This window comes from Pleuronectes platessa, chromosome 10 (genome assembly GCF_947347685.1).
Source record: "Pleuronectes platessa chromosome 10, fPlePla1.1, whole genome shotgun sequence".
In the NCBI taxonomy this organism is placed as follows: Eukaryota; Metazoa; Chordata; class Actinopteri; order Pleuronectiformes; family Pleuronectidae; genus Pleuronectes; species Pleuronectes platessa.
Window position 1 is genome coordinate 3984385 of NC_070635.1, and position 22024 is coordinate 4006408.

Genomic DNA, 22024 nt, shown 5'->3' on the forward strand with positions numbered 1-22024 from the left:
TAAAAATGCGTATTCATGAGTTTTTTTGTGAGGTTTATTATTTTTTGGCACAGTTACATTTAAATGTGTCAGGGCCACCACTCGTTTGGGAAACATCGTCAGAGGCCAAAAAGTGCATATAAGGTACTTTACATTAGATTTGGGATTTAAGCAACTTTCTACTTTTACTACATCTCAGAAGGAAACTTTTTGTACTTTGAATCTCCAGATGTGTTGGTATGGAATGTTTGTGATAAACTGGAGGATGAACATGTGGAGAAAAATCTAAATTATCCATTTTAAACTCTCTGGCTTCCATGGAACATCTCGTGTCATAAAGCTGCAAACAGGCGGATTTCCTGAGCTCCTGAAAAGTGAAAGAGTTTTTATAGATACACGTTTCTCACAGACATATGACGTATTGCTGCAGGCTAAACTATCCCTCAGTAAATACAGTAATTCAAATGAGCTCAACCTTAGACTTTGACAGTAAAATATAAATATAGACATTAATGTAGCAGTCAAATATTAATCCAAATAAAACAGGCGAATATTTTACTGCATTATAAGAACTTTTACTTTTCAAACGTTAAGTACACGTTGCTGCTAATACTGAAATACTTTAATCTAACTAAGGATTTGAATGTACTGGGGGTATTTTTTAAAGTGTTGAATTAGTACTTTTACTCATGCAGCGGCTGGAAAACTGCATGGGACCTCCAGCCGTTCAGCATGGGGATAAAACAATAAGCAAGAAATCATGTTTTCAGAAATATACATTTTCATCCCATGCCATTCACTCCGCTCAGAACTCCACAGGGATCGGAACCGAGCAGAGGGGAAGACACACGTCATTTCTGTTTTTGCCTTCTCGAGCACATGTTATTTGACATGATAGAGAAAAACTCTGACTTGAGTTCAGTTTGTGCGACAGAGGTCACGTCGTCCCGAGGAGCGACCGAGTGTCTCCACACGTTGTTGTGTCACAAACTCTCCAAAAAAAAAACTGAGATTTGAAAGGTGATCAGAGACAAACTCCTTCTCCAGAGGACGAAGGGGACAACTGTCCTATGGGCGAACTGTCCACTTAGCCTTTCTGCATTCTGCACAGTGAAGGTATCAAGGAAGCAGCACGGAATTTAAATCCTTATAATAGACTCTCAATTTTAAAAACATTCCTCCACAGAATAAAAAGACAAGACATCTCACTTTTTAAACTTTATTCTTTTTTAAGTTGCATATTAAATTTAGAAAGTTTATGCTTTTGCTGAGCCTTTACGCTAAACCTTTATTTTTCAATGGGACGCTGGTGAAATCCACTTTAACGTGCTTGTATCACAACAACCGCTCCTGTCAGTCAACCCCGTCCTAATCGACCCCGCGGTCCAATCACAGGCCTCCTTGCTTTTTACTGGACTTTTAGGGCCAATCGGGAGCGGCCCTTCATCCCTCACCTCTCCAGCCGAGGGGAGGGAGTATGACCTAATTTGGCAGTTCTGACCTTATATGGAGCACCGCCGGGGGGGGGGGGCGAGCAGCCGTATGAGGCAGCCTGCTAGTGACACTTTCCCCCAAACTGCAGCGTTGACTCTCGGCGAAGGGACGTACAGGCGGACGCGGGGGAAGCGCCACACTCGAGACGCACAGATCCGGACTGGTTCGAAGCCCTTTTCCACTTCCACGGGAGATCATCCGGAGCAGCTCCGAGGATGTTTGCGCGCTGTGTTGGGTAAATAAATATCAGGACGCACAGCACACCCACGTTGCGTATCCCACCCACCACCCCCCTCCACACAAAAACACACAACCTCTCCGCGGCGCACAGGAACAAGAAGAACCGGGATTGTGCCACTTCGCTGCGGCTTGTGCGCGCTGCCTGCTTGGGGATCCGAACGCACGGGGGTTGTAGCCGAATGACACGCAACGTGGTCCGCGTTCAATCCAGCGTGTCATCCAAAGGGGAGAGCTCATCTTGAAGTGAAGAAGAAGACAGAGTTGAGATTGGACCGGAGCGACGGACCGAGGTGGACCAGTCCCGCTTCCCAGTTTCAGCCCGACGCAGAACTCGCAACGCGGTTTGTGTTCGCGACTCGTTCACTTGCCGGACTTTTTTCTCCAAGAGGCGACTCTGTGCCGAGCAACGTGTTTATGGATTGCTGCGCAGCGACGAGCACCGGGACTTTCAGGCTATACGCGCGCACGCACCGATCACGCGGATGCCTTCCTGCAAACTTTGATAGATGTTTGCATTAATGACTCACTGATAAAGAAAAAGCGATTTAAAACAAACGAGCTCAGATAAACTCAGACTGACCTCTGGAGGAAGTGGGAAGCGCCTTTTTTCGTCCTTCCTCTTTTTTCTTTTTCCTCTCCAAGACGTCAGGACGGATCTCTATCACCCAGTCTGACTCTGCTCTCTGTGATTTAAAACAAAGACCAAAAAGTGTTGGGAGGATAGCATGGCAATGGTAGTAAACCAGTGGCCAGAGAACATTTCCGCAGATCCGGGGTCGCAGCTCCAGATTTGCGGCCAGGAGCCCGGCGGGGCACCGGGGACCCCCAACGGTTCCACCCCGGGGAACGATGCACTTTCCGGGGACAAGATGTCCAACGTGGACTGCATGGTGTGCGGGGACAAGTCCAGTGGGAAGCATTACGGCCAGTTCACCTGCGAGGGATGCAAAAGCTTCTTCAAGCGCTCGGTGAGGCGGAACCTCACGTACACCTGCCGGGGGAACCGAGACTGTCCCATCGACCAGCACCACCGGAACCAGTGTCAGTACTGCCGGCTGAAGAAGTGCCTGAAAGTGGGCATGCGGAGAGAAGGTAAGGCCACTGCTCTGCTCTGTGGGTGTGCGGGGCATGTCAGCGCGAGTCTGGGGCACGAGGGGCATTTGTTTACAAACGCATTTCTGTGCGTAAAGTTGTTGTTCCCTGTAGAAGGTTAATCTTAACGGGCTGTAAAGTCCGCAAGTAAAACATTTTACTGTTTTCAAACAGCTGAGGCGCTTGTTTCCAAAGCAGCGTCACTTTTTTTATTGCTTTTCTATAATAAGAATGAGCAGGTTTTTTTGCAACAACTTATTATTTCCTTTGGTAGAGGGAGAAAGAAATAAATTAAAGAAAATTCTGGACACATGTAGATATGGATCGGGAAGTGTCACCTCGCCAAGTTCCACTTAACGTGTGCAAATGTTACTTACTTGTATAAACGTGTCACTCACTTTTAGCAGTTTATTTTTGGCAAATTCTCACCTCTCATGCAAAACCCCCCAAAAAGTGCCACTGGGAGATTTTGCGCGTAAAACACGCACCGTGCGAGCTGCGCGCCTGCAGACCCAAAGGTTGTGTGCGCCTCACACAGTTTGTTCCACGGCCGCTGTTATTGTGAGTCAACAATCCGCCAGCACCACCTGCGCTTATTTCACATTCATCTACCGAGTCCGAGGCCATTCAGCCCCGATGCGCCCCGCTCCGTCAAATCCCCCCGCTCCGTCAAATCCCCCCTTTGTCCCCCTGTTTTAATTATGCTGTTTGCTCACCGACACCCAGAGCCGCCATAAGAAGATGCCGCTGCATTTGTTGTGTTGTGTTGGATTAGCCACGGGTCAGTTGGTGCCAAAGAGGAGCAGTGGCCCCGTGCTGGTGAAGAGGAGCGCTTTCCCCCTTATTAATTATCATGCTTGCAGCGACACCCAATTAAAGGGAGAGATGCGATGGTGCATATTTTATAATGTTACGCAAATTGGAGCTAAAAGTCGAGATACTTTTATGTTTGTTCGTGTCTCCTGGTTTAGAGGCAGCGAGGGTCTGGTTCTCTGCCATTTTCTCGTTGGGAGATTATTCCAAAAGCCAAGAATAATTGGCTTTAAATGCACACACACACACACACACACACACACACACACACACACACACACACACACACACACACACACACACAATTTAATGGAACAGGTGAACCAGTTATCCTCGAAACTCTTTAATGAACATATCACCCTTGGCCTCTTTAATTTCCCCTCTTGGGGGACTAAATGGTCAGCTGCAGCCTTGTGCTCCCGCGAGCTGTGTTGCTCAAGGACACTTCGGCAGGACGTTGAAGGACAGTGTCTCCACAAGGACCCCGCCGCCACTCGCTCTCTGCCTGAGCCAAAATGTAAATGTGGAGACGGTGGAAATACCCGCACTGCTCCACTGAGAGGAAGGGATGATGCCTCGAGGGGTTCCCGCCAGTGCACTATACTGTGACTGTGTGTGTGTGTGTGTGTGTGTGTGTGTGTGTGCACGCTCGCCTCACGCAAAACGCACACTCCTGACTGAATGAATCTTTAATCGCCTGACGCGCGCAACGTTTTTACTGCACAAAATATCCACCGTCATCCTTGAAACGGAGATGATGTGAGAGATAAACCAATCTAGTTTCAAACCAGTTGGTTCCTCTTATTTGTAGATAAATAAACTTTCAGTGAAAATCCTGAAAAGTAAATATGTGTTTAATATAAATAATTTCTCTGTCAGTGGTGCATCATTGAACCTTTTGTGCAGTGTGACCTTAAAGCCCTGCAGGATGCACATTGAAACATGAGCCTGTTCTCACACTTCAGTTATTCCCACTGATAATGATGTGCATATAGGCACAGAGCATTTTCAGAAAAGATTTAAATTCACTCAAAATGCTGTTGGACATGTTATTCATTCACAGTCACTCGACTTCGTGCTGATCATTTTCTGCAGTTGCTGTATTTGCATGAAAAGCACTTGTGAGTGAGCTGAGCTCATCTGGGGCGTTTGAGGTCAGTGGGATTAAACGGCGTCCTTAAATCCTCTTTGTCGCCTGACTTCTGTTCCTCACCCAGCATTTGTCTACTTAGGACAAATTTTGCAAAGCACGGCCCCTTAATTCTTGCAGCAAAAAAAACCTAAATGAAACCAACTATTTAAATTTAATAATTAACTGCCGCAGTTATAAATGAGGCTGAGAAAGAAATGCATTTGCACTTTAAAGTCACAGGTGATCTTTTGTCTTGCTGCTTTTTAATAATATCTTTAGAATGTAGAAAGTTCAAAACGTCATAATTAATCAATTGTTGAACCCCTGCAGCAAATTAAAGAATCGCTGTATCCTGGTTTTTAACAGTTTAATTTGCCAACCGAAAAAGTGTCAGGACGGTTGAAGCAAACAGCCTCGATCGTGCATTAATGCACTAATGTTTACATTATATTGTTCAACAGGTTCACGTGAGGCTGTCAGGGGGACTCTGTGTTTGTTTTCAGTCGTTATCAGAGGAGATATTTGCATTTGTTTGATATCTTCCATTTCCAACAATATCCCAAAGTCGGTGGGAAGCAGCGGATGTGGATGATTCACAGGTTGTTGAGCCGGAGGAGGTGGACACATGCAGCCTTTTTTACTTAACTCTGACATGTTTGGGTCACCGTGTACTTCACATCTCCACAGAGTGAGCACCGAGACTGAGGGAAAGTGCTGGTTTCATGCAGCACCTCATGTTATTGCTGTGTTCACTAAAGATCCTGCAGTTTTCAGGCAGTGGAGCTTTAATACTTTAGTAGACTTTAATATCGCTAATACAGCTGCGTGACTTTTCTGTTTAGACCACATTCATATTTAGCTGCTGAGCCGTGATGAAAGATTCATGAGAGGACTGCCTCAGATTTAGGAGCCGTTCGCTTTCAACTATGTGCTTTTTCTTTTTTCTCTTCCCTTCTCCCCGAAGGCGACACTTGACCTCTTTCTGTAGACTGCTGTGAAGAACATAATATCATTTGTTGGAGACTTTTATTCCCTGCGCCGCCCTCAGTGGGAATCAAACCCACTAAAACCTTTAGCAGCGTTAGTGTCATTGTCTCACCGTGCAGCTACACAGAACCTCCGCTTGTCACTGCAGTTTGCGCGCCGGGCACGAGGCCGAGAGGAGCAGGGAATCGGCCTGACAGCTCTTTTGAACACGACTGAACGTTTTTTAGTTTTGAAAAACGCTCGCAAGAAGGATGAGCGACTGACCCGAGTACACGTGGGGCAGTGTTTTTGCTGTGCGGGTGCACGGTGATAATGTCATCGTGTCAGTCTTGTGTGTATCTTGGAATCACAACGGCCCCGGGGCAGCTGTTTGCACACAGACCCCCACACACACACACACACACAAAGCTTAGCAGAGTGTAGTGGTAGTAAATAGTCCCAACATCCTTTTCTTAGCACAGGAATCCGTCATATACCCACATTCAACACACACACACACACACAGGGACCCGCACTGCACTCGGACAAAATAGCAACAGAAGCAGAGAATATAGGTCAACCAAAACTAAAACATTAATAACAGATGGGCTCGAGTCAAAGTCCAAATGTGTGAAGCATCCAGGGGCCTCTCCAGTGAGTAAATACCCCCACACCGGAGCACTAAAGCCTAACGGACAGAGCCTATTGACTAATCCGTTCTCCCACAGTGTGCTCGTGACAGCCGGCAATCTAACAGCAGCAAAGACACAGCAGACCCTTCTCCTCTGGCTCCTGAAGACCTTCACTCATCCCTGTAATTCGGCCATTGACACATCAAATAGTGAGACACTCCCCACGCTGACATCACGCTGACGTATCGCTCAGTCCCGCTCTGCCTCGGTTGAAGCGCTACAGCGACTTCAAGGCTAACTTCAATATCACAGAGACACACGTGGGCTGTGTTTTAACTCCACATCACGGTGAAGAGGTCGTCACATGACTCGCACCCGAGCTCCTCACTGCAGTTCTCTCTCCGGTTTCACTAATGTGACAAAGGTAAACGTAACGTGACCTTCTCGCTCGATCACTCCATCACACACACACACACACACACACACTCTCGGCTGTTTTTGCCTGGGACACAAGTAGCTCAACCTGTTTCTGTCTCTCACTCGGGTCACTTGTGAAAACATGAGGTAAACTAAAGGGGCGCTGGAAGTGTGGGTCGCTGTCAGGAGGGTTCGACCCCGGCGAGGCTTCTCCCCCCGTCCGCAGCACACTGGCTCTCTAATGGAGCACCGAGGGGAAACTGGGCGCATCTATATTTTAGGGATTTAGCGGATGATCTTATTCGTGCTCGCTGGGTGGGAGTGTGAGAGGAGTGCACAGAAAGAAGATGATGAAACAGAAATGCACGATTGCAACAAACCTATTTGAATTTCAAACTATATGGTGGTTAATCACATCTTTTACTTCTATACACATTAATCTGACCACAGTTATATTATTTAAAAGTCGGTTAACGCTCTCTCTCGCCCTGCAAACGCAATAGTTTTGAATTATTTGCTAATGTTTTCCTCCACAAACCAAAAAGTCTGCCACCATCACAATCCAATAGATATGGGAATGTTTACCAATGCTGCAAAAAGTTATTTGCCAAACAATAATCAGATAAAACCCCCATATGGTTAGTGGACAGTGTTTTTGGGGAACTGGTCCTTTTTTTTAAAATCCCTTATTCAGCATCATAATCTCTTTCAAAACCTCGAATAACTCAAGTCAGAGTTCGTGGCTTTAGTTCGAGATGAGGAAAAAAAAAACACACAAATTCACGAAGCCCAAAAGCTTGTTTGTGTAACACGTGTGCAAACAGCTGGAAGCACAAGCCTTTTCTCCACAGTCACAGGCATGAACTTCTCCCTGCTCTGACCCTGGGTGGTAAATAAAGAGCAGGGGGAAGGGGGGGGGGGGGGGGTGGGGGGGGTTGTTGAGTGTAACTAAGGATATAGCCTGAATCAGAGTCGCAGAGTACTGGGGTGAATTTGGTTTTCTAATTAATTCAGGAACTGTCTCATCAAAGTACGACAGAGCGAGAGAGAGAGAGAGAGAGAGAGAGAGAGACTGAGGCGACCACACAGTGAAGCTTCCCTCTCTCCTCACGCGAGGCTCCTCTTCCTCCATGTGTCTGTCTCTCTCCGTCTGCGTCACCCTTTTCCCCCCGAGCTCTCGTCATGTGTGTGTGTCTGTTTGTGTGTGTGTGTGTGTGTGCGTCTCACGTTGGCCAAATACCTCCACTGGCTCACGGTCCACAGAGTTGGCTCTCGTCCAGTGTACAGGTGGTTTGATTCTCCATCATTTCTCCACTGACTGGGGGGGGGAAGAGGAATAGTGCTTTTGCTCACTGGTTCTAGTTTTAAACTCCAGAATTTAAACATTTAGCAGTAAGCTTAATGTGTTTAACGCTGTGATTTAAAAATTGTTTTACTCAAACACACACATTCACTCACTTTTATATTCGCAACTAACACGAAATCCATTTGGCCACCTGGGGGCAGCAGAAACAAGGTGTAAGTAACCTTTGCATATTAACACCTAATAAATAACATGTTACAAAGTCCTATAGAAAGTTAAATATTGCGTACCATCGTGCTTTAAAATTTGTTTTGTATCTGTGTGTTGTAGTTCTTTCGCAACAATACACATATAACAGTAAAATGTACATTTTAAAACAAGTGTTAACAAACATTTGACCCATTTTTACGTCCAGCGATACAACAAAAGTGTGTTTTTATAGAATGTAAAGAAAAAACAAAACACTGAGCTGAAAGACACTAAAATGCTCGGTCGAGCTCGGGGTATTTGTCACATGAGCGCCCCCTGCTGTGTGCAGGTAGAACTATTTTAAATGTAGAAATATAGGTTATAGCAGGACAAGTGTAGACCGAAGAATGGTTTATCATGAGAGCCGACTGTTGCTCAACAGCAGAACAATGACTCAACCAATGGAGTCGTTTTGAACCACTGTTATAATCAGGATCTTTACGTCTTATATGTAAATAACATCTTCGGCTTTCATGGCAATTTCCCCACTTTTCTGTGAAAGCACATAGCGTCATATGTGCTGTTGTCATATTGTGCTGGAATGTCCGATGTTGTGGACTGGGACAGAACATTTTCTACACAGAGTCCAAAGACCACAGCTGGGTCAACAAAAAACACATCGCAAATCTGAGAACGAGCACAGCAACAGGTCCGAAGCCTTTTACCAGGTATTCAAACTCTCCTCGGTTACATTCGCGTCTTTATCTCCAGCTCTCTCCTCCTGGTTTACACATTAGCTCATCTCGGCCTCTATCTGCCTCTGACCTGATGGGGTCAAAGGTCAGGGCCAGAATAAAACCACGGGGGCCACGGGGATATGAGCACAGAATGTACAGAGACACACACACAGGAAAGGATATGTACTAGATTTGGGTTTTGATATTTTGTTGATTGTGACAGGGGTTTTTAGCTATTTGATATTTGGTAGACTGCAGATTTCTAATGTTGTTAATCCCTCTCATTCACACACACACACACACACACACACACACACACACACACACAAACACACACACACTCAACTGAGCTGCAGCGCCGTTTGCCACAGACACGCATGCGAGGGTTCACGTCGGGTCACGGGTTTATTTCCCTCTCTCTCTAGCCGGAGCGTCAGAAATTGAAAAGCCACTTATTAAACACAACCGTCGGACTGAGCCCAACGTGTAATGCCATGCGTGTTGTCCCGGCACCGTGACCTTTCACTCCAAATGTTTATAGGCCTTAATTGTATTTAGCTGCTGTAATTCCACTAACAGTCTGACCCAGAGGCTAATCCAGGGCGGCCAGGCAGCGAACCGTGCACTTTGCCAGCTGCCATTTGCTGAAGAGGCATTTTGAAAGTCGCAGCTGAAATGTCCCAGGGTGCCTCTGTTTGTGTGCACTCTCCTCCTCCGCCTCGGTGTCCTGCCCTCATTCCGTGCCCTACCTACACGGCAGGGGAGGAGACGGCACTCGGGATGTTGTACCCAAGTAAAAAGCAATGTGAGATAAAGAGTACAGCACAAAGTATGAAAAATTCATTCTTACAGCAACACAAGTAATTGTTGATTTATACGTCCGTCCCTGCTCCTCTGAAAGTTTTTTATTCTAGATTTTGGGAGATTTTTCATTTGGATTCCTACTAATTTTCTTGGTCAGCTATAAAATAACTGTATATTTAAAAGTTGTCTGTCTGTGTTGCAATCTTAACGTCCAGTGATTGGCTCAGTCAACTACTTTAAGCTATAATCCACGGTGGACCAATTAAGAAGCACGAAACAGAAGATGGCACACGCCCAAATCTGACTGTATACTCCCCCCCCCCCCCCCCTTTCATGCTCTATCTCTCCATCTCTGACCTTGGTTTCCCTTTTTTTTTTTTATCCCCGGGCATCTGCTTCTCTCTAATGTCATTTCTGTCTCTTCCACTCGCCCTCGCTGCCGTCCTCCTTGTCAAACTACTTCTTCTCTCCGTCTTTACACTTGTCCCTTTTTCTCTCCGTCGCTTTGGACCTTTCCATAATCAACGCTCTGTCTCCCCTTTTCCTCTCTCTCTCTCTCTCTCTCTCTCTCTCTTCTCTCTCTCTCTCTCTCTCTCTCTCTCTCTCTCTCTCTCTCTCTCTCTCTGTCTCTCGCTTCCTTTTTTGTCGTCCAGCTGCCTGCGAGGAAAACAACAAGAGAGCAATGTGTCTCATTCCGACGTAGTCAAGTGCTCTGCCGCTCGCCACGAGTGACCCCCCCCCCACACACAATGAGGCTTTTGAAAAGTCAAGAGGATCAAGTAGATTCGCCACCATCTGCGGGATTAACCATTAATCAATAAAAAGCAGATTAATAAACTGTGAATTTGCAAATCAGCGACGTGGAGAGGCAGCGGCGTCCCCAACAGGTGGTGGAATCTGTGGCTTGTCACGGAATATGTGTTGAAATTGATAAAGTCCGTGGTCGGGCGGAGACGACCAGAAGAAGTGGAAACCAGGTTGTTCAGGCCCTGGAGAAGATGTTTTCAGATGAAACCCGTTAACAAGCAGTGACAGGGTGACAGTTTGAGGTCGGGGGGGGGGGGGGGGTGGGGGGGGGGGGGGGGGGGGGGTGTCTCAGCTCTGGGTTCGGACAGTCAAGGAAAGATGTCTCATGTTTTAGATTGACCAAGGAGGGACTCGCTCCAATGAAATGTCCACAGGGGAGATGTAGGTTTGTCTTTTGTACCAACAATCAACATTGGTTTATTTAGACCATGAACATGATCTCTCCCTAAACCTTTTACCCCCTGTTATTACTGCACCAGTAATTAAATACTTATTTTTAGACGAACCTTGATCTTTTCTCCAATCAAAGCATTTCTGAGCTGAAACCTGACCGAGACGGTAACAACCATGTTTTCACAACAGTGACTCATAAAGAATCTGTGAGGAACGACAGCGTCCATGTTGGTGAGAGCGGCAGAAACAAGATTAATGTAAGAGGCAGGGGTGGATCCAGGGGGGCGGGGCCAGGGCCAGCTGAAATCTGATTGGCCCCTGAAGTGCCCCGGTCCTAGCTACTTAATATTAAAGCTTCAGAGCCGACAGTCGGACATGTAACTGACCCCTTGGTGTAAAACTGTGGCCCCTGAATTAGAAGACTCCTCGCTTCCGCCACTGCCTGGAGAACTTGTCCGAGTCTTTTCACAAACCAGAGCTACAGAGCAACACAACGTGCCTGAAGGGAACACAACTTCCTCCCCGGCTGCACAGAGCTGCATTTTTAAGTTTCCCACTTGTTTTGTGAAATCCTGCAAAGACAGACACATGTGGCTAATCTGACAATCGGCCCTTTGCTGCGCAGGACGAGAGCCGAGCGAGGAACGAGGAATGTCCCCGTTGTGCAACGCTGTGTTAGTGACAGGCAACACCTCCTCTCAGCTCAGCCCCAGAGAGACGGCTCTGTTTGCCCAAGGAGACCACATTCTTTTTTTTCCGGGACACACAGGTTGACACAAGTCGACAAAGAAAAAAACCAATAGTTCGAGGTCAACACCTTTTGTGCAGAAGTTTTTTTTTTTTTTTTTTTTTTTTTTTTACGCCGTGCGGGTCAGGCTAAAATTAAAGGCATTTTTATAACGCTCCTGAGTGATTTGACCTCTCGCTTTTCACGACGTGCCACAGTGCGTTCAATTGACACAGCTGCTGTGGGGAGGTGACAGGTGATGCCCGAGTTAAAAGCATTTTTCCAAACCCCTCCTTTTTTCCGCCCACCCCCCCCCCTCGCTCCACCTCCTGCCTCCACCTGTCTCCTCATGTAAACCCCCGCTCTCTCTCTCTCTCTCTCTCTCTATCTCTCTCTCTCTCTCGACTATATTCAAACACATTGAACTCTTCTCCCTCTCTCCCCTCTTCCTGCTCCCTACTCCCTCAACTTATCACCTCTCACTCTCTCCCCCTCCGCCTTATCTCGCCATTTCACCCTTTTACCTCATTTCTTCCCCTCTCCCGCTCACACGTGCCCCCCCCCCCTCCCCTCCTCCTCCTCCCCCTTAATTTCCATTGCCTCGCTCCCCTTTCTCACCCGCGCTGTGTAACAGTAGATGGAGTTATTAGTCAGACAGTGGGGATGACTGAACAGGGTGTTTTCCAAATGGGCCTTTGAGCACTCGCCGCATCATCATCACTCCACACGAGGAGGGGGCTGGTGGACATATGTGTGTGTGTATTTATGTGTGTGTGTGTGTGTGTGTGTGTGTGTGAACACGAGCTTTGGCCTCTGCGTGCTCCTTTGTGCCTCAGGCGGAGCCATTTGCCATTAGAGGGGGGGGCGGCGGCGGGGGCAGTCGATGTTACTGTATGCATGTATGTGTGGTGTGTGTGTGTGTGTGTGTGTGTGTGTGTGTGTGTGTGTGTGTGTGTGTGTGTGTGTGTGTGTGTGTGTGTGTGTGTGTATCTGCGGGTGCAAAACATATGTAGGTGTGAAGTAGTGTTAGAACTTCACCAGCTGCTGCTCGTCATTACTCATTGATGCACAGCAGACGTGCAGAGCGCCTTCGGTTCGGCCACTTTCCGCCGAACAGACGAGCGCTGACACATTTAGGAGTCGGGAGAAAATGTTTCTTTACTTTTTGCCCCTTCGACCCCTTTCTGCAATCCCCCCCCCGCCGCCCCCGCTCTGCCCTCGGCCCCCCCAACCCGTCACATTTGACACACCCAATTTACTTCTTTCTTCCCTTCTCTTCTGTCTGGGCCTCCCCCCCCCCCTGTTCCCACCACCTCAATTTCCATGCGGGCTGTGCAGAAGCCATTTGGATGTAATCCAGGTGCACGTGTATCAAATACTGTCACAGCCGGGCTCCTGAATAATAAAGGTGTAATAAAAACCCGATGACAGGTATTTACTGTCTGTTGAAAGGCATCGACCGGACTAAAAGTGAAGTCATGCGTCCAGGAGGGAAAGGGTCACATGATGTTGAATGAAAGTCCAGATGTGCACGTCTGAATTCTCATGTTCTATTTGTCGTCTTTTTTTCAGCAGTACAACGAGGACGCACATCGAACTCCCAGACCAGCCCTGGACAGTACCTGACCAACGGCACCGACCCGTACAACGGCCAACCCTACCTCTCTGGGTTCATCTCTCTGCTGCTGCGCGCCGAGCCCTACCCCACGTCCCGCTACGGGGCCCAGTGCATGCAGGGAAACAACCTGATGGGCATCGAGAACATCTGTGAGCTGGCGGCCAGGCTGCTGTTCAGCGCCGTGGAGTGGGCCAAGAACATCCCCTTCTTCCCGGACCTGCAGCTCATGGACCAGGTGAGTTGGTCTTCTGGACCGGAGTTTAAACCAAAGGTCTCGTATTTGACCCTTTTCTGGGGATTTATTTAAACAGCATGATAAATATTGACATCTCTCTCCTGGGTTCCCTCTGGAGCTCTATAAGCACTGGACTTGTTTGTCCGGCTTGTAGGTTCTGTGGTCTGAGTCCTGCGCCACGGGTTAATTCCTATAGGTCACTTTTCAGAAAGAAAACCTGCCACCAGCATCACCACAGGCCAAACAAACAAACAGCCCATTCCAAACAGAGTTGCTTTCTTGTTTGCTCGGAGTCAGATGAATAGACTGAGGCCAGTGGCTTGTGTATAGGAAGCTGACAGCAGCTGTTTAGCTTAACTTATCATCAAGACTGGAAACAAGAGAAAACGCTTGTCCAAAATAAAAATAAAATATATAAAAAAATCAGAAAATAACCAATTTGAATAATTTTGAATTCCATTTCTTGTTGATCGCCACAGAAAAATAAATCAGTTCAGTTATTATTTACTGACGGAAGGAAACTCTCTCTGGTGACATTCAATATGGATGCAGATTTACACCAGCTGTAAAGTCTTGGCACAGTAATTGCTTGACCTATAAATATTCACATGCACCTTGGGAGACACGGGCACCAGAAATACAGTATGTCGTGCTATAGTTGCACCGTATCATTAATATATCACTGAGGTCATTTCAACACGTTGAATATATCTGATCTTCCTGTCGCAGTACCAGTGGTTCAGTGGTTTCCTAATCGGCTGCAGATTTTCAACCTGATATAAAGTGACTTAAATAATTACTTACATTGAATTATGTTGTAGCTTCACTTGTGTCTAGACCTAAAAATGTAAGTGCCATATAAATTTATCACCATATTCCTTTTTTTGGGTAATTGTGACTTTAAATTGAATAATTTAGTGTTTTAAATCTGAAGCTTTAGAAAACTTTCCGTGTACCAATCTTCTGACTGTGCATCTTATCTAAGAGAAGACAAATAATACTCCAAAGCACTGACCTCATCGTGACCCTATATAGCTGTGAATTATTCAGGTGTTTCCCTCCCTTTTCCAGGAAGGGATATACGTATGTTTACGATAAAGTTATTAATTCATGAATTCTTAAATAAATACAGAACTTGCTGTATTCTATCTGTGCGTGAAAGAGGCTCCTGTTCTGGAAAAAAGTTTATATAGTGATCAAATTGGTTTCCTGCTGACTATCCACAATTCCCTTCCTGCAATTAAAGTCTGTATTGTCTTTATTCTAGGTGGCGCTGCTGCGTATGTCGTGGAGCGAGCTCTTCGTCCTCAACGCCGCCCAGTGCTCCATGCCGCTGCACGTGGCCCCTCTGCTCGCCGCGGCCGGCCTGCACGCCTCGCCCATGTCCGCAGAGCGCGTGGTGGCCTTCATGGACCACATCCGCGTCTTCCAGGAGCAGGTGGAGAAGCTGAAGGCCCTGCAGGTGGACACGGCCGAGTACTCCTGCCTCAAGTCCATCGTGCTCTTCACGTCCGGTGAGTTGGAATGAAGCACGTGACCTGGCAGCAACATGTCTGCTCCTTCCAGTCGTGTTTCTTTCACTCCCCTCGCACAAATCCAGACTCACGGAGGATTATGGGTAATTTCTGATGTCAACAAAGACATCCCCTTTCTCCTGTGAGTGTATTTACTATTGCTCAGGTAGAAGTGGGGGGGGATTAGCGGGCAGCTGAGCCGACTTGAGCTGGCACAGGAGAATTCATGTCAACACGTAGTCGCCGGGTATCAAAGCACAAGTAAACAGCTTAACCAGCATTAGAGAGGTGGACAGACAGGAGGGCCACTCTGTGCATTTTATAGACAAACTCCTGCAGACATTAGTTAAGTTGAGTTACAAACATATTTATATCTTTATAAACGTGAAGACAGCAGCCACACGTGTGATATTTACCTTTCACATCTGAATTAATCCGCCCCCTTGTCTCAATTCTATCTATTTGGACCTAATAACATAAACATATGTGTCTGTTTGTCTCTTAATCTGCTTTAAACAACAAAGCACACTGACCCTGACACCCTCACCCAGTCGCACTCTGTCATCCCACTGAGCCGCACACGAGATTAAATCTAAATTTAATGGTTTCACATCTTCAGGAAACCCAGGAGTTGGGCACTGTTGTGATTCTGCTCATACACACCCCCTGTTGAGGCTTATCCCAACAGTCACTGGGCTCCAGTGCCAGCCAAAATACTGTCACATCCGGGGATACTTCACCGAGAGATCATGCTTTGTGACCCAGGGGGAAACGGATGGTGGAGGAGCCAACACCGAGATGTGCATTGTCCGTTCTTTCTGTCGCACGTTCCCTCTTCTCTCCGTTGCATGGCCTGTCAGATCCACTCTGGGTACAGATCCAGTGTCTTTTCCTCCGTGCGTGGGGCCGGCTGCAGATCCACCTCTCGCTTCTCTTCCCCGCTTCCATCAGCCGTCTCTCCTTCATGATCCCATCTATTATTGAAACCAGTCAACCACCCCCTCCTCTCTAAGCTCCCCCCAAGCCCAGCCCAAGCCCCGGGACCCCCACCCCCAACCCCAACCCCACCATGGGAGTTGAATTATATATGGTGGGTGAGACGGAGGAACCGCCACAGCCTCAGCCGTGACCTACATAACCCCTGTAGCCCTGAGCATCCCATGTGACTGCTCTGTATGTGAGCAGATGTACCCACATGTTCCCTCATCGCCAAAACAAAGCTGCACATCTTGCCAAGAGACTCCAGGAGACAATGTATTTAGTGAAACGTGCAAAAAATCAAGAGAAATCTGAATGTGACGGAGGCGGACACGCGCACACAGCTAGACGGGGCCTGTTAATAAACCTGCCCACGACAGACCTGGTGGGACGAGCTAATCAGCTCAGACAAACACCAATCGTCTCTCACCTCCCTCCCTCAGCCCCCCCCACCCCCCCCTGCGAAGCCCAGGCCCATCAAGCCACATCAGTGAACCGGGCGTCTCAGGCCTGCCACCCTGATCTCTCACCCCCAGTGACCCGGTGCCAGCCCAGGGATCAGACAAAAGATCACAGCGCCTGGCGTGGCCGGGGGCGCCCACGGAGCGGCCGCCTTGGCACGCGAAGTGGTTTCACTCACACAGACCGCTTCGCTAATCCCAACCAGACACTGACCACCTTGTCACGCAGGACCCAAAAATAGCGGCTCAACCGAAACAAAATGGGGAAAGAAAGAAAAAGAAAAGCGGTTCAGCTGCCCCCCCCCCAAGTGGAGGGAGCTGCAGCTGGAGAGGGAGAGATTATTCAGCCAGAATGATGAGGGGTGGTGGCCGCCGGGGTGAGGAGGGGTTGACACGCTTGATTAAAATGTAAGGTAAATCAAATTTCTTTTTTTTTTGGTGACGGAAACCCAGCAGGGCAGGGTTTACACAGGGGTGAGATCAAAGTGTGAGATGACAAAAGGGGAAGTGCGATGAGAGATGACAGGATCGAACCCACGGGCCAAGGCCTTGTTAGACCGAGAGAATGAGCTGCAGAAGAAATTGCCCTCATCGTAAAAAACCTGTCTTCCAAACGAGGGTTCACCGGGGGGGCAGAGACAAAGAGAGGTGCACGTACAGTATGTGGCAGAGTACAGTAAAAAAATGTGTGTTTGTTTTGAGTTCACACATCTCTGACCTCCTTTGTTAAATCCCCTGTGCAGCCCCCCCCCCGCCCCCCCCTCACCCTCGCATACACAGGGTGTGAAAAGTATCACGCGCAGTGTTACACACTCTCTCATTTGTGCGAGACTCTTGCCAAGGGAGGAGGTGAGGGAGGCGTGAGGAGGGTGAGGGCAGAACGTGACCTCCAGCCGAGGGGAGAGAGGAGAGAGGAGAGAGGAGAGAGGAGAGAGGGGAGAGGAGAGAGAAGAGCTTTAGTGTGAGCTGAACACCGACCACGGGGGGGAAGTAGATCGTATCTCTGCAGCGACGACCTCGATTCTCCAAACACCGTTTTTTCTGACCTGAGGAAGTTGCAAGGAGAAAATCCTTCAGCTTTTTACTGCATTTTATTACTCTTCTATCTGATATCCTGATCAGAAAAACATGATATTCGACTGATAACGTCCCCGATACAAGACACGTGGGACATCAGCGGCTTGTAGGACATCTTGTCATTTCCAAAGAGAACTCATTCTGTGTCCGGGACGCTTCACAAGGCCTCGATGTCGGGAACGTTTCACCCTCACTCCAAATGCAAAGTGGTTTATTCACAAACTCTCTTGTAAATATCAACGACACCTTTTCCCCTGAAACCACAAGCTAATCCTCTTTTTCTTGCTCTTATGTAACCTTGCTTCTTTATGTCTCTAAGCTAAACTTGACTATTAACTATTAATATTCTGTTTTATATCTCACCACTCTAAATATATATAATATTTCCCATTCTGCAAATCAGTGTCTGGCCTCTTCCCCCCGTTGCACAGCCACAGGACCATTCACTCTGATTGTGTTGGATTTGTGTAAACGTTTTGCTCTCCGATCCCTGCAGCTCTCTCTTTGTTTGATAACCTAATAAACCTTAAATATCTTCCTCTCCTCTAGATGCCATGGGTCTGTCAGATGTGGCCCATGTGGAGAGCATCCAGGAGAAGTCCCAGTGCGCCCTGGAGGAGTACGTTAGGAACCAGTACCCCAGCCAGCCCAACCGCTTCGGACGCCTCCTGCTGCGCCTGCCCTCCCTGCGCATCGTCTCCTCCCCCGTCATCGAGCAGCTGTTTTTCGTGCGCCTGGTCGGCAAGACCCCCATCGAGACTCTGCTCCGCGACATGCTGCTCTCGGGCTCCAGCTACAACTGGCCCTACATGCCCGCAGTGCAGCGCGAGCGGCCCATCTCCCTCCACTACAACGAGAATGGCCCCTGAGGTGGAGAGTCCGACCGAGGAGAAGCTGCGGGAGAGAATATGTCAGGCTCTGCTACTCGTCCATCCATCTTTACTTCTCTTCATTCTCTGCGTTCAGTTTCTCAGCTCTCCCAGAGGAATGCGCCTGTCTTCGCCATTCCACTCAAAACTCCACTCGGACGATGCAGTCTGTTACCGTCCAGGTCAAACAAGCCGGCCAATCACACACCTCGGGCCACCGCAGGACCCTGCTGGCCCCGCTGCAGCCCCATCACTCGAGCTGGACTGGTTGGTAGAACGGGTTATGGCACAGTTCACCAGCAGGTCTGTTGGACTCGCTTCAGATGTCACGTTACAAACCCCCCCCCCCCCCCGATGCAAACAGGCAGCAAAAGACAAAAAACTATTTGCTCCACTGTCGGTGCTATGCCTTCATCTACAGAGGTGGTGAACGAGCAAGGGCTTTGCCAATGGGACTCTACCACCGAGAGCACAGGCCCCCCCCCCCCCCCCCTGCTGTGTATTCACCAACTTTTGAAAAGAAAACCAGAAGCCATTAAAAAAAATAAAAAAAAACTACAAAAAAAGAGACAAATGCCAAAATGTCTTGGACTTTTGCAGAGGACATGTTTTATTGTGTGTTTGTATTAGCACTGTTTATATGGAGAGAAAAACTCATGATTGTGTCCATATGTACAGTTCACCGTTGATTCATAGGCATCTATAGCATATTAGGCTTCAATGGGGAAAAAAAGCTCAGGTTCAAAGGTCGGGTAAGGACGGAGGAACACGCCAATATCAGTACAAACAAAAACACAACAACACTGCAACAATTCACAACTAATCAGCAGCCTGTGCCAAAGCTGGAAAAAAAACGCATTATTGTTTGGATTATGTTTGCGGTCGTGTTGGTGATGAAAATGTTCTGTTTGGTTTTGTCTATAATTTGACTATATACTTGTTTTATGGGGGGGGGGGTAGGGGGAGGGAGGGGTCTCAGGGGGCAGAGGAGTTTGTAATGAAATAAATATACAAATTAAAGCTGAGGCACTTGCATTGTAATCCGATCACTCCTGTAAAATCACAGCTCACCATCAGTCTATAAACTCCTCCCACAATGTCACCACACAGCTCATCTTCACTCTTGTTTTCAATTTAGTCATGATTGTCAATATTGGACCTTTTTTTTTTCGAATTTGGGGAGGAGGGGGGGGGGAATATTTTTACAAAATTAGCTGTACTTGCCTTAGAACAAACATTTTGTCACTGAGCATTTACTGTATCTTATGACTGTGCCATAATCTCTCGTTACCTGTTATAACAGGTATTATGTCCTGTCAGGAGAGGAATCGAACTCACATGATGTGAAAATGGAAAACGTGCACCCAAATAATAATAATAATAATAATGTCACCAGAAATGCGATGCAAGAGATTTATTTTTAGCGCATCAACTTAAAAAAGACGTTTTGTTATTTAACATCATCAGCACTTTCATTTTCTTTTGGAACTCATGCAAGTTCTTTTCCACTTCCTGATGATGATGATGTCATGTAGGGAAAAACCTCCTGGACTCATTTGAGCTCATCGTACCGATACCGTAGAGAAATGTATCACTAACCTCTGAAAACCTCAATCTGCGTTACAATAACATCCCAGTTGGACTTATGACTGTGACCTAGTTTAGGAAAATATTTGAAGATGTTCTTTCTTTTTCTTTCTTCCTTTCTTCCCGTCGATGGAAGCAAATTATGATAATTTTTTTTTTCAGACGACCTGTATCACATTTCCAACATGGCACTGTGTCATCTGGGACCGTAGAAATTGCCTGTCAATAACAAAGGATTTCACAGAGAGTTTCTAAGAGTTGGTTCTTACCCCCCTCGACTTTTGTTTGAAAATATGGAATATCCATTAACTGAAATAAAATTCTGTTGTTCACAGGACGTTTTCTGTTTTTCTCTTTTCAACACAAAGCATCAAGAAAATCCAGCAGCTGTGCAGCCGTATAAACATGAAACCATTCCTAATGTCATTAACAGTTTATACACAACATGAAATGTTTTAGTAAATTCTATTGACCCAATGACAACAAAAATATTCTCCAGTGCAGTTTATAAATAATTGGTTAAAATTAACTCCTGACTCTGGAAAATTCACGTGAACACTATTTCTACTCTGAACAAGAGATACTGACCTCATCATGAACCAATAAACATTTGATTAATTACATCATTATCTTTAAAAACTGGTAAAATGATTTGCTGAGTCTGACTCACACACCTTTACCTCGAGTCATTCCAGCTTCTGATTGGTTAGTTCAGACACATGTGATCTGCAGTCAAACCAGGAAGTGGTGGTTGAAGGTGAACATCGGAAAAGTTCTTCACATGAAGCATCAGATTTCTGAACTTGGTGACTTCACTTCATGGCTGTCGGTCTCAGTCGCGTCTGGTTTGAGTGTTTGGACCCAACAGGCTCTAGTTTTTCTTCTGGACGATTCTAAATGAACATCCAGTAGTTGCAGCGGCTCAGAGGATGAAACCAGCTCGTTGTTAAGACCAATGACCGACTGGCTACAGTAACTCAGATAACTCTTTACGACTCCAGTGAGTGAGCAGCATCGTGCCTCAGGATGCACAACACGTCCAACCTTGAGCTGGACGGACTAGAACAGCAGAGGACCTTGTCGGGTTCGACTCTGAGGCTGTGGTGGAGACAGACTGAACAGAACTGGACAGATGGAGATCTTTAAAAGTACAGCCGCGTCCGGTTAATCTGAGACGACAGACACTGTATGATGTCCGAAGCCATTCAAAGTCCTGCACGTCCAAATTTCACCAAATTCAACGCTGCACTTCATTTGGACCTTTAACAATACACATGCCAGGTGTGAGGCGGAGAAGATGAACAGATCTCAGGATGTGTGAGCCACAAATAGAGATTCATGGAATTAGTAGACAGGTTATCGGCCCTTAATCCAAAAGTAGATTTGAGGTTTAAGATTGAAGCTGCAGATTTAAAAATTAGAAATTTTGCACATAACATAATTCAAATCTTAGTGTTCTTGGATGTTTTAAATTCTCTCTAGATATTTCCTGTATACTTAAGTTTCAAGCTTAGACTTTGCATTGAAGAACAGATATTTTTCTAATGCTGCACCTTTTTTGATCGGAGAGAGTTTCCCACTCACAGACGCCAAAGAAGTGAGTCACGTAAAACTGTCTATGAGGAAAATATTAGTTTCTCCCTGGTTTCAGTTGTACCCCCCCCCCGCCCCCCCCTCATAAGTGTGCTGGTGGTTTTAAGCTGTACACTCCCACTTCATAACACAGGCGCTCTGTTATGAATCCGTAGCCTCTCATACATTTTGAAAGCTCCCCCGAGCCACAGAAGACATTACACGATGATTTGTAGAGGCTGAGTATCTCCACTCACGATGACACAGAATCACTGCAGGGCCTCTTTACAACTTCTGCCTGCTTGATAAGAGAAGAGATAAGAACAAGATAGAGGATGAGAATAATGAGGCGTCTCTGAAGGCTCCTCTGGGTGAGATTTAAAGGAGA

General features: G+C 46.9%; 1 protein-coding gene across 5 annotated transcripts; it reads left to right on the top strand.

Annotated features, from left to right (window-relative positions):
* Window positions 1-1567: 1567 nt before the first annotated feature.
* On the top strand, window positions 1568-18817 carry nr2f5 (nuclear receptor subfamily 2, group F, member 5). Of its 5 annotated transcripts, XM_053433458.1 has the most exons (6): window positions 1568-2805; window positions 7827-7881; window positions 10848-10865; window positions 13335-13578; window positions 14846-15092; window positions 18158-18817. In XM_053433458.1, the coding sequence occupies exons 1-6, from the start codon at window positions 2439-2441 to the stop codon at window positions 18475-18477; spliced, it is 1251 nt and encodes a 416-aa protein (XP_053289433.1). In that variant the 5' UTR covers window positions 1568-2438; the 3' UTR covers window positions 18478-18817. The 5 variants fall into 5 exon arrangements, with proteins under 5 accessions (XP_053289433.1, XP_053289430.1, XP_053289429.1 ...); XM_053433455.1 differs by lacking the exons at window positions 7827-7881; window positions 10848-10865 and adding an exon at window positions 8106-8126 and having other exon boundaries at window positions 13301-13578; XM_053433454.1 differs by lacking the exons at window positions 7827-7881; window positions 10848-10865 and adding an exon at window positions 11641-11670 and having other exon boundaries at window positions 13298-13578.
* The last annotated feature ends 3207 nt before the right edge of the window (window positions 18818-22024 follow it).

Excerpts from the sequence above, each read along its gene's own strand:
- nr2f5 (XM_053433458.1), top strand. The coding sequence starts at position 2,439 with ATGGCAATGGTAGTAAACCAGTGGCCAGAGAACATTTCCGCAGATCCG. Across the intron at positions 2,806-7,826 it reads AGTGGGCATGCGGAGAGAAG|AGAGAGAGAGACTGAGGCGA; the intron begins GTAAGGCCACTG and ends AGAGAGAGAGAG. Across the intron at positions 13,579-14,845 it reads ACCTGCAGCTCATGGACCAG|GTGGCGCTGCTGCGTATGTC; the intron begins GTGAGTTGGTCT and ends TCTTTATTCTAG.